This window comes from Corvus brachyrhynchos, unplaced genomic scaffold, assembly GCF_000691975.1.
Source record: "Corvus brachyrhynchos isolate BGI_N302 unplaced genomic scaffold, ASM69197v1 scaffold101, whole genome shotgun sequence".
NCBI classification, from domain to species: domain Eukaryota; kingdom Metazoa; phylum Chordata; class Aves; order Passeriformes; family Corvidae; genus Corvus; species Corvus brachyrhynchos.
Window position 1 is genome coordinate 23,511,188 of NW_008237239.1, and position 18,273 is coordinate 23,529,460.

Sequence of the window (18,273 nt, forward strand, 5' to 3'; positions counted from 1 at the left end):
CACCTGAAAAGTGAGAAACAGAAACTTGCAGGTGTAGTAACTCGAGGTTTAATACCCCTGGCAATCCCATTTTTCCATCAGCACCTCACTCTGGCACCTGGATGTTACCTCAGCAAGTACCACGGATGTGTCTTGGCTTTGCCTATCCTTGGAGAAGATCAGCCTTAGAAAACTCGTTAAATTAGACTTGGGTTTCTCATAAAAGAACAATGTTGAGCCTGCTGCAGGCATAGACACAGCCACAAGCATAGCAGGGTAAGAATAACTGAGGGCTGAGATCCAACAGGGTTAAATGTCCCAGCTCTGCCTGCCAGAGACCAACCCGTGTGGGACCCCTGAGGGGAAACTCAGCTGTGTGAAAGGTGCATGTGGCACTTGGGAGTGGCTCAGGAAGGACAGGTATCTGGGTGAGTAATAAGTCATATGCAGCTGACTGACACCAGGTGCACCACTTCGGAGGGAGAAGAGAAAAAAACTACACAAAACCTTCTTCGGTGTGATGGGTAACCTACTGCTGGACTCCTCTCCACTGGACAGAAGCAAAAGGATGTAGCTGAGATGATGCCTGTTGGAGAGGAGATTCACAAACTGGCTCTTCATCATACACAAGAAGTCCTGGGTTGTCTCTGTCTCTCCACAGGGTGCTGACAACTGCTGCTCTCGAGGAGAGCCGGTGACTGCCTAAACTGTCCTCAACCCTGCTTGCCAAGTTAGGCTTCCTATAAACTGCTCCTTGCTGCCATCCAGAAGCTCATGGAAAATTCTCAGAAAAACAGAAAAGGCTTTTGTCTCTAGAGAGACAATAATAACTTCCTAATATAGGCCATGAGTTGTTGGAGAGCTCAGGGTTGGGATAGGAGTGACAGTCGTTGCCATAACCTACTTGGCTGGATCCAAAGGGCCAGGAAGAAAGGGGGGTTGTTGCTAATAAAAGCATTTGTGTGGTTGGCCTCCCAGGAAGCAGGGTCAGGGTGGGGGAACATCCTCCACACTGTTGGCACTGGAAACTCAGCACAGTTCCAGTGGCACAGGCAGCAGCCACAGTCACAAACTCATTTGTGTTGCTTGAACCAAAATCTCAGCAAGATAAAGTAAGATGTAAACACTGAGGTGAATTTTCATCTCTGTCTCCACAGTAGAAAAAATTCTCAGTAGTATCACTGACAGTGGCTAGTAGCAAAGGGTGTCAGGATTTGCCTCAAAAAAAATGTATGCACTCCTCAATTTAATAAGGAGATGTTATCCTGGGACCCTGTTAATCAGACAGAGGAGAAAGGACATATTTTTAAAGAAATGCTGAAAGTGTTTAATAATTTTTGAATATTGAAACAAGGAAGAAGTAAAGGGAACTTTTCAGACCAGAGAGGATGATGCAAACTTTGAAATCGTGTCTTTTCAGGAGTTATGTGCCAACCCTCAGTTTATAGTTGGAGGAGCTACCCGAACAGATGTCTGCCAAGGAGAGCTGGGTATGTACAGTGCTTCTGAATTTTGTTTTGGAAGAAGAAAAAGAAATGAAGCTTCATTTAAAAACTCCTGATACATGGACTATTTTATTGGCTGTCTCCCAGACATAGTATGGAGGGACAGATACCCAAGAAGAGAACTCACATAGCAGCACTGCTGCCCAAGACAGGGTACATATGGGCTTGTAAGAGCTGTGCAAAATTGGAAGACACCAAACTGTCTCCTGGAGAAGGGAAGTAATTATGTGGAACATAAAACTGGTTTGCTTTTGACCCCTTAATACAGAGGTGGATGCTAACCCAATAGTGAGAGCACTTGCCCTGAGGCAAGAGAGTGGGATTTGTGCCCATGCCAGCAAGAGCAGCTCCAAAGACTCGGGGGACAAGGGACACCAGGGAAGCTTTCTGCTGTAGCCTAGTCCTTAGGGATTTTTATTTGGGAGGCAGAGCAAGTTCCAGCCTCAGTTTCACACCAAACAAATACACAACAACCAAGGAACAGAGCAGGAATTGGTTTAGTAGAGGGGCTGGGTCTATGATGTGCCATTTTGTGTCAAGCAGGGTGGTCCAAGCATGAGTTAGAAACAAGGACCACATGATAAAAAGATGAACAGAGAATGTAAACTTTGTAATACCATCCACAACAAATAAATTGTTCCAAGCCCTTCATGCTGAACACTCCTTTCTGGTTGAACAGCATTTCATGTAGAGCTGTGAGCAGGAACAGGAGCAACCAGGCACTAGCCACATAGACAAAAAGGGCAGTGCTGCTCAGCTCCCCAAATCAGGGCCTGGTGCAGAGGTGGTATTTCTCAGGCAGCACTCATCCTCTCCCAGACATCCATCATAAAACAACTTCCTTACCTATTTTTCTGCAGTGCTTGCCTTTGGCTAAACAGAGGTGCTGTGCAAGTGGCCAGAAGGGAGCTGTAAGGGGACTTTATTCCCTCTTCGAGTAGCTGCTGCTTTCCCTGCCTGCCTCGCTGATAAGATCCAGCTGCAGAGGACAGCAGCAGCAAACCCTTGACTGCATTGAGAGGCGAGAAGGCTGAAACTCTTGTAATGAGAATTTGATAGATTAGACACAGAGAAATCAGCCTTTCTCCCTCCTGTGCTGCTAACTGCAGTACTCCTGACCTCACTGGTCTTCCAGCACATCCATTGTGCAAATGAGATTGAAACAATTTCTGCAAGTCGTTGGCGATAAATAACACCAGTGCTGCTCTTGTAAACACAGCACTATTAAAGCAATTGCTAAAAAATTCCCTGGTGTGTGGGCTTGTACTCCAAATGCTAAAAATAAGATGCCCAATCATATACTTGTTCCAAGATATTTATTTGGTGGATGCTGGAATAGAGTATGGGGAAATCACTTACTGTATTTCAGGAGAATGGCCCAAGTAAGTACTAAAAGCGACATTTCTTGTCACCTCCTGTTTGGAAAGTTTCTATAATGGCATAAAAAAAAAATTAAGAACATACATCTGAAGTAAAACCTCATTTTCCCTGACAGTTTACAAGTTATAGGACTGAAAAATATTATCTGTTCTTAAACTAGAAGAGGCCAGTGCGTTATTTGTGTTTAGCCTAGAAACTGAATACAAATACCCTGAGCACTTTTCTATTTCTGTCACCTGCTGAATGTTTCTGTAGAGTCCCAGTCCCTTGTGCTAAATGGGCTTTCATTAGAGATCAAGGCCAAAATCCATCACGCAGTGGTAACAACAGAACTGGACCCCAAAACCTCCTGTGAATCTGTGGATGGTGCCTTGCTCTGGGTTTTCCCAAGACAGCTTTTGGTGGGCAGTAACCCAAGGGCTGGTCCTGAAAGCTACCTCAAACCTAGAAGAAAAACCCCACAATCTGATTCTGCTTTTATTAGGAGCTTGATTTTCTCTCTCTCTATCTCTCTCTCTCTCTCTCTCACACACACACACAAAAAAAAAAAAAAAAAGAAGAAAAGGAGAAAATAATGAAAGATAATCCAATTTGTTTCTGCAAGGCTGCTTGCAATTACTTCTACACACACTGACCCTTCACAAAAATAAACTGCAGGCATGGGATTTCCCTTCTAGCCTTCAGGTATTTGCTTTACATCTCTGAGGCATACTAAGCTTTTTGGTATTTGATCCAATACCTTGAATATCAAAGTCCTTGTTACTAAAACACTTCTATTGAAACAGACCCTGATTACATATTTACATAAGCCACATATGTGACTGACTAACGTGTCCTTTAGGGAAATAGAGCCTATTTTTAATAATATTGTCTGACATGTTTCTTTTCTTTTAAGAATAGCACTGCAGGTCTGGGTTTATGGGAACAAAAGGAACAAGAAAACGCAGAGTTAGTCTCACTCCATTAAACTTATTTCTTTGACAACAGCGTAAGCTAGATGAATATCGGCTTGGGAAGTTTGATGGGGACTTGAAAGACTTGAAATGTTTTAAACGTTCTTTGAACCATATCTTTTTGATAGCCTAGTAACAACTTGAAATGTAGTCACATAGTCTTGGTTATTAAAGGTGACTTATGAAGTTTTCTTGCCGCTATCTGAATAAGTTAACCCGAGGATTGCTTGCAGAAGTTCTTAAGAAGTAAGTGGCATACATTTAATTTAAATAATATAAAACGTACTGAAACTCCCTCCGTTTAATATTAGCTTTCTAGATCCACACAATTTATATTCATGAGTTGCCTTTTGTTCTGAACGCCCAGAGGCCACTCCAGGCACAGCAGCTCCCTGGGCCTGGGCTGGCAGCTGGAGGAGTTCCTTGAAGCCAAGGCAAATGCACCAAGTCACACCAGCCCAGGAGCCCACCCCACGTGTGCTTTGTGCATGCCTTATCCTACAGGCAGATTTGAGGGGAGTACAGGTGTCCTGGAGAACAAACCAAAGCCTGACAGCTCTGAGATAGATCTGATACCTGTTGAGGGAGCCTTTGAAGTGGCTGTAGGCAGGAGAGAACTTAATAGTTCTGGGTTTGTTCACTTATTTTGCTGTAAGTGTTAATATAGGGACCTTCTGACATTCAATCCCGTGGGCTCAGGGATATTGGAGATCCTGGTTCTAGCAAATATAACCCACTGATGTCAAAAATACATTCACTAACAACTTTGAGACCCCAGGGAGAAGAAAGCCTGTTCATTTGCTGGGTTCTCCTTTGCCTCTCTGTTAAAAGCTGCAGAACAAAACTCATTTCCATAGAAAACCTCAGAAAGTCTTTAGAAATCTCAGAGCAGAGGTAACCTACACTACCATAAGTTATAAGCTAGTGGGTCAGTGCTTCCTTGATGTCTGGTATGATGCCCCAGGTACTATAAGCTCTGAAGGAGGGCTTCCAGCAGAGACTAAAGCTGAGAGTCAAAGCTGCTTGGCGATCCAGGAAGCAAGAGCCACAGCACTGTGTTTGGATCCTTTCTGAACACCAGACACTGCTGAAATAGCAACAAGCCAGAACAGAGTCAGGACAGAAATGCCTCTGTGCTGTCCAGTTGCATCCTGGAACCAGACACTCAGACTTTTGGCTGAAACTCACCATCTCTAGTTCAAAGGAGAGTTTAGATGCTCTGTGTCTAGACACTCTGATGGTAGCTAAACAGAAACTGAGCACAGCTCTGGAGCAACTGAAACTAATCAAATTTCTCATTTATTTTATGGCCTCTGCAAGTGGAGCATGCTTGGGTAAACATCATCAATACAGAGGAGTCGCTGGGCTCCCAGATCACCAAGGATTCATTATTCGCTGCAGCAATTTGATTATCTCTGTAAACCAGGAGCTGCCTGGGCAGCACTGAGAACATGAGCCAACTCAGGACATCTGTGAGCAGCAAGGGATTCTATTTCAAATGCACTAGCAGTCAAAGTAATTCTCCAAAATCACACATGGATATAGAGATATAGATATAGATACAGATATAGATACACACAGACACTGACACAGGAGCTAGGCACAGCTAGGCTTCATGTTTACCCTTTCCACCACAATCTCAAGGTCAGAATTGCTTAAATTAAAAAAAAAAAAATTAAAAAACCAAAATTTCACTTTACTGCCATTTCAAATGACTTCAGATCCAGGAATCAAGCTGGCTTCTTTTCAGGACATTCAGCAGCAGCAGTAAACACTAATTGGTACTTCTCTGAAACTTTTGTTCATGAAATATGAGACTGACCAGAAGCAGTGATATGTGTCCATAAGTGATTTAGCCTTGCAGGGCTAATATTGAGAAGGCTTTTTCAAAAAAATAGTTATTTTTATAAGCTAAAATGCTGCAACTTCACACCCATAAGGTGAGCAGAAATGCTTTTTGATATTGTCATTTTTCCAACTATGAGCCTATTTGAAATAAATTCTAATTAATTGGTCAATTGGCCTCTTTTTCTCTCCCTCAAAAATATTCCCTTTTTAGGAATGGAATAAAATAGTTTCTTAACAGTGTCTACATGAGGTGCCTTTCTGGGAAGACTGGGCTCTTGTGCTGTCCTGTAGGCACAACCACAAACTAAACTCTGAAACTTGCTGCTGGAAAAATGATGTTGAACTTTGAAAAAGGGAACAGGAACGGTCAATTTGTACTCTTTTAGAACTAGTCATATATTATCTAGTAGGGTTGAGAAAGCTTATTAATAGGCCAGGATCCCATTGTGGTATAGAAGAAGGTAAGAGGCCAACTGCGCAGTTTAGGCCCCATTGTGGAAGCTCCTTGATATGGACAGATTCCTACATCCTCTGAAAGTAATCATCACAGGAGCTTGAATGTCATGCACCTCCACTACATAAAGATGCCCCCAAACCATCTACATTCAGACACACTTCCATTTTTATCAAGTTACTGCGCAGCAGCCAATTCCCAGCTGGTTCCTTTTGGTTGGCACAAGCTTAGTCAAAGATATTAGGCCCCGGAAAGTGAGGTTTGGAGATAGGACTCTGCAGTGCTCAAGGCAGGCATGGCTGCTTTTAAGGCCAAGTTCACCACTGCAATTCTTCCAACACAATTCTTCCTGGGTGTGCTTTGAGCAGGCATGTCCTGAAATGCTTCCCTGGGGGGGTCAGACTGCACTGGTGTGTTGGAGACAGGCAGCAGCACCCACGTCACTCACTCTCCCAGACGCTAAGAAGTTAATTCATGCTGTAAGAAAGGCGCCTTAAAGGATTTCACGCTGCATTTGGCATCCTCTGGGCTGAGATTCTGAAATTGTTTAGTTCTGAGGCAGGGAAGTAAACAGTGTATTTAAGGAAACCCCCCTCATTTCACTGAATCTTCTGCCTAATTGTGCATCCAACATCCACCACCCTCAGCAAAGCCTGGAGTAGTTTTGCATTCACTGGCTTCGAAATCCTGGCCAGGACCAGGAAGGGGAAACCCTTCCAGGTGTTGCACATTGGGAGAGCACCACCTTGTCACTGCTGCAGGCTTTCTCTGGTCTCACGGGGTGGAGGGACACAACAGGAGCACCAGGGACCCCCATCTTGCCACCTTCTCAGAAATAATCTCCTGCACTTCACAGTATGCCGGGGACAGCCAGAGCATCAGAAAAATGAGGATTTCAGTTCTAACTCGATAAGGCTTTTCATCTTCCTCTTCTGAAAATCCATTCCCCAGACTTATCACCATTATTTCTACCTCTTCAAGGAAAACAGAAATTGTAACAGCTTAAGGCATACGTCTGTACCAAGGAAAGCCTCAAAGAAATAGATACAAAGCAGATCTGAGTGTTCTCAGTCTCATTTTTTTCCTGCTTCTACCTTTCCTTGGGAGAGGAGGTTCTTAAAGCCTTTTTTCCCCCCACACCTTGTGCTTTTACAGTTTTGCTTATTTTTTACATAAGTACCTAAGGCTGGGAGGAAAATTCCAGGTCAGCAAGTTGATCCCTCCTTGAGAAGGTTTTTGCTCATATTCTATAGTCTGTGGCTTCTGGACTTTCTATTCTATATGCAGAGTATAATCTTTTCCCTATTTCCACTTTAAACACGTCACAATCCCTTTATTTTATCTTCTCTGCAAAGGAGGTATCTTTCAACTAAGAGCTCTTGCCTCAAACAGCTTTTCTGCAAAGTAGCATTTAACCTGCCTCACACTTGCTCTTAAAACTTCACTTGTGTAGGATGAGCAGGACAAAATTTTTTAACCTCTTCTCATAAGAAATGCAGGTGGATGGGAAGAAGCAGGCAATCCAACCATTTGTCTGCCCCCTTCCAGCTTGAATGCTTTTTCTGAATGTGGTACCCAAGGTAAGGCAGAGAATTCTGGGGGAAGGCTCAAGCAGCACCTCACATACTAAGAATGGGGTTTCCCTCTTCTGTAGAAAGGCCTGGGCTGGCAAAATGGGTAGAAATATATCATATTACATATCCTGGGTTTGGACCCATAATGTGATCAGCCAGCTCAGGTGGTTAGAGGTCATCACACCAGGGACACTTCTTTACAGAGGTTTCCCAAAACAGCTCATAGGAGCCATGTGGGTACCTCCCCGTGGGGCACAGACAGCAGAGAGCACCCAGCAAGTCCCTGTATCCTACTTTTACACTTGTGTTCACCATGGCAATAAATCATAAACCCCAAGTCAATATAAAGGGTTAACTGCTGCTCTAGGATGTTCAACCTTGCTGCAGATTAAACTCTTTCCTTGGTTTCTCAATTCACTTATTTCCTCTGAAGCAAGAGCTGCAATGCTAATTCCTTCTGCAGGATATGCACCCGCACAAAGGAACTACATCTTGGCACATATAATCCTCAGGGAACCAGGAAAATATTAGTACCTTCAGAGCAGTTTTGTTTTCTTAGGCTGTCTGCACACCTCAGAAATAAAACAGAATCACAGAAGTTCTTCCTGCTGTTTGCAGTGTGCAAACACCACGAGTCACTGAGTTTCCCAGGGGCACCACCTTTGGTGTGACAGAGGCTTCTGCTTCCCCAGCCTCCAATCCTCAATAAACAGGTAACCAACCCAGCAAACAGCTCCAGCTGCAAGGCACAGAGCCTCCAGGGAGGGCTGAGCAAGCCCAGCCTTTCCAGGGTAAGGAATGGGCCAAAGACAGGACTTGCCTTCTCACAAAGGTCCTGGGAGACTTCAGCTGCCATCAGACTGCTGGGCAAATCTCTAGCAATAGCTCTAAGTTCAAGTTCAGACCTTCAAATAAAGGGCTGAGAAGGAGCAGGCCCACAAATGTTCCTGCTATCCAATGAATCTTCTCCAAAAGATAGGAATGGAAGTCCCACCATCCTTCTATCAAACCAGAGCTTTTGCCCTCTTCTGGACTTCTTCTAAGCCCTTGTCTGCCGAAGGTGTGGTAGCTTGAGTCTAGTTAAAGTACCACAGATCATTAACTCTGTCCTGCCCAGCCATGCTTTGCAACTCACATACCTCAAATGCCTTCTCCTTCTGGCTATGTTCTTGGTCTCTTGAGGGCATTAACAAGCTTAGGTAAAGCAGCCTGTTTTCACAGCTTCATTAAAAATATCAAAGCACAAACTAGACCATTGAAATTACTACCATGGTCAGCCTCAGGAGCCCCAAGATACCTGTGTGTTTTGGGTGAGTGGCAAATGAGCAAAAGAGAGAAATAACAGAACAATAATGGATTGCTGAACCAGTACTGAGTCTGGCATAGTTCTTATTGCTGGCATTTTAGTCCAGGTGAGACCATGACTTAATGGAGTTATTAATGAACTTTTCTTCCTTGTAATGTGTGGTTTTAGGTGATTGCTGGCTCCTAGCTGCCATTGCATCTCTCACTTTGAATCCAGATATTCTGTTCCGTGTTGTTCCCAAGGCTCAGAGTTTCCAGAAGGACTATGCTGGAATCTTTCATTTCCAGGTACCTGCATGATCAGGGGATTGAGAATGAAAGAGGAAAATGCTAGTATTTAACTAGAAGCAGCTTTTTTTGTTGTTGTTTGGAGCAAGTGAAATAATCAACAGCTACAGTGTGTACATGAAATTGATGGGGGAGAGAGAAAGAAAATTAGAACAGAGTTAAATAATGTTAAATGAGACCTGCTCACTGCTGAGTTTCTGCTGTCTTACAGCTGATGGGGCTCTGGGGAGTTATACAGATTTTGTAAACTGAGCTGAACCATCAGGTTGTGTGAGCCCAAACCAAGCTCTGTTGCTGCCAGCTGTTAAAAGTGAATTCAGGCTTGTGTGATTCCTTCTCTTTCCTCCCCTTCCCTCCCTGCTTTGCCTTTATTTCCTTGTCTGTGGACCCAGACTGTTGGGATTTAGCCAACCTGCTTTGACTGGAGGTTAGGCTCAGGTTGGAGCAGTGTGGAATTACCCTGCAAAGCTAAAGGAGCTGTTCCGGTGATGACAGAAATTTTCAAACACATACCTACCTATCCCTTGCACCAGCTCACCTGTGAGTGTTATGGTGTGAATTATCATCTCTCCTTTCAGGAATGCAGCAAATCCTGGAGTAAACATTTCTAGCTTTCAGGCCGAAATTTAGCACTAGGAATGTTTCACACATTTCCTAGTATTTTCAGAAGGGATTAGCTCTATTGAGTGTTTCCCCTTTAGATGACCTCTCCTTGCAGCATTTTTACAGGGGTATTGGTTTTTATTTCCCTAAGGATTGAGCCTTGAGATAGTTTAGAGTATCCGATCTCCATGCTGGCTTTCTGGGCTGTCCACCGTGTAAACTCAGTTTACATGTTCAGACAGTGGTTTTGATGTTTTGTGTAACAAGATGCTGTTAATATTTCCTATCAGCAAAATCAAAGATAGCATTAAGAAGCCTGCTGAATGCTCCCCAGAGCTGGGAGGAGTTTGTCTCTATTACAAAGGAGAGGAATCCAGCATGGGAGTAAACCCTACAGTGTCTCATGCAAGGGAAGGTGATGACAGGTGAAGGGGTAGAAGGATGGTAGCGTGGAGCTATTATGGGCACACCAGCCCCCATCATCTTTTCCTTTCTTCTTTCCCTCAGTTCTGGCAGTACGGGGAGTGGGTGGACGTGGTGGTGGACGACAGGCTGCCCACCAAGAACGGGAAGCTGCTCTTTGTGCACTCGGAGGAAGGCAATGAGTTCTGGAGCGCGCTGCTGGAGAAGGCCTACGCCAAGTACGGGGCTGGATGGGAGCTGTGCCCCTGGCTGTGCCCCTGGTGGAGGCGCAGGCCGGGGGTGTCAGTCACAACACACTTCACTCTAATGCAGCTTCCTCCCCACCCAGCATTTACAGTTCCCTCTAGGTCCATAAAGGGTGTTGGCAACTGTGTTTCAAGGGGCTTTAATTCTGTTGCCCCAAGTCACATTGATGATCAACCAAATTAAGAGATACTAAATGATAAAGCCTTCTTTCTGTGGTACCTTGTGCTTGCAGGTGGAGATGGACCCTTGTATCCTTCTTATCATCTCTCCCACAGATTGAATGGCTCTTATGAAGCTCTAGCAGGAGGGTCCACTGTGGAGGGCTTTGAGGATTTTACTGGAGGCATCTCTGAGTCCTATGAGCTGCAGAGGGCTCCTTCAAACCTGTACCAAATCATCCAGAAGGCTCTGAGAGCTGGGTCGCTGCTTGGCTGCTCCATCGATGTAAGAGGCTGACAAAGCTTTACTCTCCTTGTTGTTCCTCTCAGGGCTCTGGTTCATACTGTGACAAAAGCCCAGACCAACGTTAGATATAGGCAGGAAGGTCTGATAGAAAAACAAACTGTGATTAATGTGAGACCTCTATTGATTTCAGTATCAAAAACTCTGGACAAGGTTCTTAATAACCAATTCTATAGTGTCTCCCTATTTACACGACAGCATGTGATAATGCTTAGAGCTCTCCACTACCTACTGGTCTTCTGGAACTCCAATTTCATTCTCTGAGTATCTTTCCTCATTCAAATTTTGTGTAATTTCAGCTCCAGGCACTCGACTGCCAGAGACAAACTCGCTGAGACACTTTGTTGTAGCCTGTAGTCTGATTCTGGCTTTAGTTTTCAGTCCTAAAGATTACTGACACCTGTAATACAAACACTCTCAAGTTAGAGATGATGTTTGAACATGTTTTGGAAACGTCACACCTTTCACATCCTGTTTCATTATCTTGTTTGCCTTGTGGTGTATAGAATTACCAGAGTTCCAATTTTGACATACTGGATCTCGACTGAGACAGGCTAGAGCTAAGTTCATGTGAACATGTCTTTGCAAGGGACTGGGTCTGTCACCTGAGCTGGGAATTGGATTTAGATTTAGATTTCATTGTGCATTCTTGAATTTCTTCTGTGCTTGGACTGCATATTGAGGGGCATGAAACTGCAACTTTTGCTGTGGATCTCACCTTACTTTAATATACTTTGCATCAAGAATATTGGTATTCATTTTGCACACCACTTTGGATATCTTCCCCCATATTAATTTGCTTATGAAAGCTGAGTTCATGCACAGTATATAATCATAAATGTGCATACTTTTATTGCTCCAGATAACTGCTACAGCTGAAATAGAAGCAGTCACAAGTCTGAAGCTGGTAAAAGGACATGCTTACTCTATCACTGGAGCAGAGGAGGTAAGCCACCTCTCTGGGGCCATCATGGAAAGCAGCTTGGGGTTGCAACACTGCAGTGCCTTCAACTTTCTGATGTCTTTCAGTGACTGACAGTAAAAATATTCCTAACTTATGCACCCTCTTACAGAAAAAGGAAGTACCTGTCATACTCAGCCAGGGCAGAAGCTCTGTACAGGTAGTGGTGTGGAGCAGTCTGCCACTTGTATGGTACCGACAGGCTGGGGTACAAAGCATAAAGGTGGGCCAAGCTGTTAGCAAAATTCAGGATGCAGAAAGGAGAAGCAGGAGAGGAGGCAGCCACTCCCAAAATGTTTATACTGTGTGAGGTGGGAGCAAGTACTTTGCCAGTCAGAGCTGATGGGAAAGGAGTAAAAGCCTCTTTGATGAACTCTGCTGTGAGTCTCACCTTGAGAGCAAGCCCAGGTATTCCTGCTCCTCTGAAACTGGAATCATTACAGAGATGTCCATGCCAGATAAACTCCTTCCAACCTTGCCATGTTGTGCAATGTTTCCTGCTTTTGAGGATGTAGATATTCTGCTGGTTTGTAGCTGATGCTTTTCCTTGCAGGTTGCTGTCATTACATGAAGTGGTGAGTGCTGCAGCTAATGGCTCACTTGGTGGCACAGGATAATGTAAAATAAGGGTGGAAGGCATCTAGGTGTCTTTTAACTATTGCAAATTGTAATGGACTACATCATTCAAGTACAAATCATGTTTTATCCTATCTGAAAAGCAACTGCCCTCTGATGATTGGAATAATGGAAGTGCTCAGGCTCTGTTTGTTGTGGATCTTTTAGGTGTATTACCGAGGACGGCCAGAGAAACTAGTGAGGCTTAGGAATCCCTGGGGTGAAGTAGAATGGACTGGATCTTGGAGTGATAAGTAGGTTTTTATATGCCCCTGCTTCTCTCTCTTTGGTGTATTTTGGAATCTATTAAGAATTAAATTGGGACAATGCAGTTAATCCAATCACAAAGTGCATTTAGGAGAGATACTAAATCAGTTGGAATAAACCACTATTAATTTATTACCAAGGTTGGATATTGATCCACTCTGTCCAGCGGGCATTAATACCTGCCTCAGGCAGAGCTTTCTTGTCAGAGACAGCAACCCTTGGTTTAACTCCGAGCAGCCCAATGCAAGCTGTACACACATCGTTTTGCAAGACAACTTTTCTCAAACTGATCCTACCAATGGTGCAGGACCTAAGTAAAATACACAAACCAGTCGTGTTCCTGGGAGTTAAAGCAGGGATAAACCATTATACCTCTGCTTCAACTCTGAGGTTGCTCAGCTCTAAATCAGACCAGTATTTGGTACCTATCTGAGAATCTTGAAAAAGCAGGGACGCTGACTAAGCTAAGGACACAGAAGTTTGAAAATCTCTGTCAGAGATGAAACTGTCTAGGCTTCAACTGTCTTGGAATCTTGGGAGCATGGTAGTGACAACACCTCCTTTATTTTTATATTTAGAATGGCATAAATTTTACTGTCATTTGGGCCACAATATATTTTTTCACGCAACACTCTGAGATTTTCAGTTTCCTGTCCTGACTGACTGCAGCCTGGGTGCTGATGTATTAAGCAAAGAAAATAAAGATAACATTACAATTACTTTTACTTTTTTCAGACCTGCTTTGCTCAGCCTCAAGGTAAGGTGCCTCAGGCACACACACATGCCATATTCTGGTTTTGTCACACCTGTTTTGCCGTGGGACACCCTTGCCGAGGCAGGTGCAGCACTGCATTGTCATGTGGAAGCAGATCAGAGCAGAATCCCTCCTGAGCACCTTAATATCAGAATGGCAAGGGAGCAATCCTGTTTTCTGCAGTAAATTTTCTGATTCCACCTTTTTGCTTTCCTGTTCTTTCATGACCCCCAACAATGGAGGTTATATCATTTCCCTAGGGAGGATATCAGGCACCCCAATAGATCTTAAAATGGAGAAGCTCTGACTGACTTTCAGGCTGCGAATTTCCTAACCCAGCCAGTCTCTCTGTACCTTCTGGCACCTGGCAGGGGAGATTCAATTCAAGGCTTATTTGTTGCAAATACAGTAGCAGTATGATTCCAGCCCAGCATAGTCAGGTTGCAGGGTGTGCTGTCATTTGGAGGGGCACAAGGTCTATTTGTTGGAGAAATATATTCTCCTTTATCAGCCTGTGGTAGAATCTAACTCAGATCTCATTGTAGAGTAAAATGCAACAGCTGAACAGTGTGCTTTTGTGCTTTGTCTGCAGTGCTCCTGAGTGGAATTATGTTGATCCCAAACAAAAACAGGCTCTGGATAAGCAAGTAGATGATGGAGAATTTTGGTGAGAATTGTTCATTTAGCTTACTCTTTTGGACATTTTATGTGCCTTAAGCAATCCTTTCAGTTGGATGGAGAAACACTGCCAGCACCAAGGGGGTTAATAATGACATGCATGCATTGTTAGTCTCTTATTTATCCCCCTTCCTATTCAAATATTGCCTTTTATTAGAGCTTGCATAACTCAGCGCTTATCCAAAATATAGAGACCAGATGGTAATAAAATTAATGAGGTGGCAAGAATGAACCTCAGCTGCTCTGCATTTTGAGGGGTTTTTTTTTGCCTAAAATGCTACACACCAATGAAAAAGTTCAGATTACCAGCTTGGGAAGAGTCTGTTTACTCACACCTAATAGAAAGCCTGTCCTAACCCTGATCTGATTATATATGGATCAGTGCTGACCCGATGTCCCTCTGTCCTAGCCCGGAAGGATAAACAGCCACCGTCCTCCAGTGCAATCAGCTGCATGGGCCATCAGGCACTGGGAAATGAGAGCAGACCTCTGTTTGCAGCATGAAGCAATCAAGGTCTGTCACTCATGCAAACCTACCAGGAATGGCAAAAACAAACATCAGTGATAGGACTGAAACAAAACACCAAACGGAGACTGTTTTCCTACAGAGTGCTGCTTTCACAAGGGCCAACTTTTACTCCCTTTAAATGGAATCTCCCTGCACATAGTGTTTCACCAGTTCCAGTGGATTTGCTTATGAAGTATGATCCAGGAGGGATTGCCCACAGCTGGGGATAAGAGAAAATGGTTTGACTGAGCCCATAATGTGTAACAGCCATTGACAAAGGCTGTCTCCAGAAGCTGCAGCTCATTCAGGCATTGGGCAATTTTGTTTCCCAAAAGCCAGTTCCATGTTTCAGAATTCAATTAAATGCAGCTTTGGGCAGCTCTGTACTACCAATGTGTGCTGCCCTGTTGGGAGAGGTGTCTAGCTGCAGCCACCTCTGTTGCAGGCTGATGGACTGACCTGGTGTTTTTGTGTGCCAGGATGGCATTTTCGGATTTCCAAAGGCAGTTTAGCCGCCTTGAGATCTGCAACTTGACTCCCGACACACTCTCGAGCAACGAGGTCAACAAATGGGACCTGACCCTGTTTAATGGACAGTGGAGACGGGGTTCGACTGCTGGGGGCTGCCAGAACTACCAAGGTAAGGACCCAACCAAATGGGCCTTTGGTGAAATCGAAAACATTCAAAACATAAGTGCTTGTGAACTGGAGGGGGCTGTGGTGGGAAGGAAGAGCAACAATATCTGTGGGGTTTAGACAGTAAGCAAAAGCCTGGGAGTTTAAATGAAGGTCTAATTCACACTTATTTCCTCCTGGGGGGTTACCAGCCTACCAAGCAGTTAATTCGTGACAATATTATATTTTTTTTTTCTCTGTCTGCTTTTCCTGCTTACATGCCTTTTGCTACTGGCTGGAGTAATCCTCTGAAGGGCTGGGTAGGCCAGGAAAGTGTCACAGTTCAGTGGCACTGTTATTTCCAATTCATTTTCAGGTTAGACCTCTGGAGAGGCTGTCTGGCATTTGGTCCTCTTGCAACAGCAACAGCCTCAGCCAAGGACATTGCCTGGAGATAAATGTCTGGCTGGAATTAACAATACCAGCTCCTCCCCATTGGTCATTAGTGCCCATGAAATACCCTGGTGCTTTGATTTCCCATGGCTCCAATTGATACTCAGCATGGCTGTGAAAACATAAACTCATATAACTCAATGGAAAGAACTGGAAAAACTCCAGGCAGAAGTCCTTCCACAGACACACTCTCTGTAGGTCTAGTGACAGCCATCTTGGCTGCAACGACAACAAAGTCTTCTCATTTTTGTCTCCCGTTGGGAATTCTTAGCAACATACTGGACCAATCCCCAGTTTAAAATCCGGTTGGAGGAACCAGATGATGACCATGAAGGGAGTTTGAACGAGCCATGCTGTACTGTTCTGGTGGGCTTGATGCAGAAGAACCGCAGGAGACAGAAGAGAATGGGAGAAGATCTGCTTAGTATTGGTTATTCACTCTATCAGGTAAAGTTTGTTCCTGATTTTAAAGGCTTTATTCCTTGTCCTGTTAAGCTGGAAAAAAGTTAGCAGTGTGTTCCATCTTGACATTCAGCACTACGCTTCAGTAAGAACTGGATTTTGCAAAATGATTCAATTACTTCCCTCATTTCTTCTTGACTCCCAAAATATGGGAAGACTCAGATAAATTGAGGCTCAGTTTTTGTCCCACTTCAGCAGTGTAAATTGGCAGTGTAAATTATCAAGCCAGTAATTTAGCAACGGTCTCATTGAGAATCTTCTCTTACAAAATCTGAATGGGGGCAGGCTCGGGGTGCCTGGCAATTCCAGATAAGTGTTTCTGATTACAGCCTATCATTAGTCCTCAGTAGTCACTTTCTTTTTTTTTTATTATTTGTCCCTTGCATTTCAAACTTTTTTTGATCCATTGTCTGCCATATGCTACTGTTCTGGTTCAGTAAATTTGGGGTTTTGTTTACCCTGATTTTCCCAGTGTTGCTAAAAATATAATGTAGGGAAAAAACCTGCAGTGTAACCTCTCATTTCTGTGGTGTGAGGGTAGAGAAGCAAATGTAAAAATTTCCCCCCAGTCTCTTCATTACCAACATCATATGTGGAGAAAAGCAATCAAATGTTGTATAGACTCCACTGGATGAAGATCATTAGCCAGCACAGGTGGGAGCAGATGGGAATGGCTGACTTTTGCTAATAGATCTTGTGTGGGATGGCTTGAAATCAGGGAAGGTTTTCCCTATTTCCCAAGTGCCTGCATGCACACATGGCTCTCACTGAGCATGTTTCTGAGCTGCCTTCTCTGTGGTGCCAGGCACCCTCAGCTATCAGCATCCTGAATTTGTGCACTATGGATATCTGTCTGCTCCCATCACTGAGTACCACAGTGGAGAAGCTTTTGTGCTTTACATGTGATCTGTCTCATCTACATCCTCTCTGGCCTTATCCACAGTAGGATAGACTTGGTGACTCTTAAGTCACTTAAGTGACTCTTAAGATGTAAATTTTTCGGAAAAACCTGGCTGCTAAGTCCTCTCAGGTAGGCACCCAGCTATGATCCCAGCTCCTTGGATCATGCACCTTTGTAGGTTTACTTCATCACAGCTGATGCTGTGGCTGGGGAGCTCCAGTGAGGACAGCAGAGATGATGACCTTAGGCAGATCTCTCTGTAGGAGAAGATGAAAAGACATGTGTTCATGTCTGTCTACCTGTCCTGCAGAGCTTTTGTAAGCCATGTAGCTGCCTGCTGACAACAACTGTGTGTCCATCACCCAGCTCCTGGCCTTCCAATATGCTGGTTATAGGGAACAACACCTGAGGTCTCAGGCTCCAGAAACGTTGTATGGGTGATATTTTTAAAAGCTCTTCTGGGACTTGGGAGGACACTCTCTTTGGTTCTCACTGGAATCAGTGCTCTCAAGACAACTCATTGCTTTTGAGTTGAAAATTTGCCTTATATTTGGAGGTACAAGTTAACATAGCAATTCAGTTAATTTAGGAAGGGCCAAATCTTGAAACTTGCTACTTGTTATAGTTGCCTCAGGACAATCTCATCATCCCCAGGCTGACTGCTAGTAACAGTAGCCTTATATTTCCATCATATTCAGTAGCAGTAGAGTGGTGGATTTTAGGTCTGCTGCAATAAACTCTCTGGTTTTGGTTAGCAAAGTGCGGCTAACTTGTTGACTTTCCTGACTGAGCATTTAGAGTCTTACTCAAATATTTCCAACCAACAGTATCATTCACAACACCACATCAGGAGAAAAGCAATTAAATGTGCTATTGATTTCTCTGGATGAAGATTCAGTTTTTCCTTTGGAACAGCTCTAGGACAGGACAGAATTTCATGGGTATCTAATACTATTATGTGTGGTTGTAAATGGAAATTTTTTTAAAAAGTGTCTAAAGGAGGCTTTATCTAAATTTTTTCCCCTCCTGGTAGGTGCAG

At 43.9% G+C, this 18,273-nt stretch overlaps 1 protein-coding gene across 1 annotated transcript in view; it reads left to right on the forward strand.

Annotated features, from left to right (window-relative positions):
* Positions 1 to 18,273, forward strand: part of CAPN8 (calpain 8) — a 29,597-nt gene that overhangs the window by 991 nt on the left and 10,333 nt on the right. Inside the window, 9 exon segments of the mRNA XM_017730169.1 lie at positions 1,400 to 1,469; positions 9,168 to 9,286; positions 10,397 to 10,530; positions 10,834 to 11,002; positions 11,883 to 11,966; positions 12,765 to 12,850; positions 14,210 to 14,284; positions 15,283 to 15,443; positions 16,143 to 16,318. Of these exon segments, the coding sequence (XP_017585658.1) occupies positions 1,400 to 1,469; positions 9,168 to 9,286; positions 10,397 to 10,530; positions 10,834 to 11,002; positions 11,883 to 11,966; positions 12,765 to 12,850; positions 14,210 to 14,284; positions 15,283 to 15,443; positions 16,143 to 16,318 (1,074 nt within the window).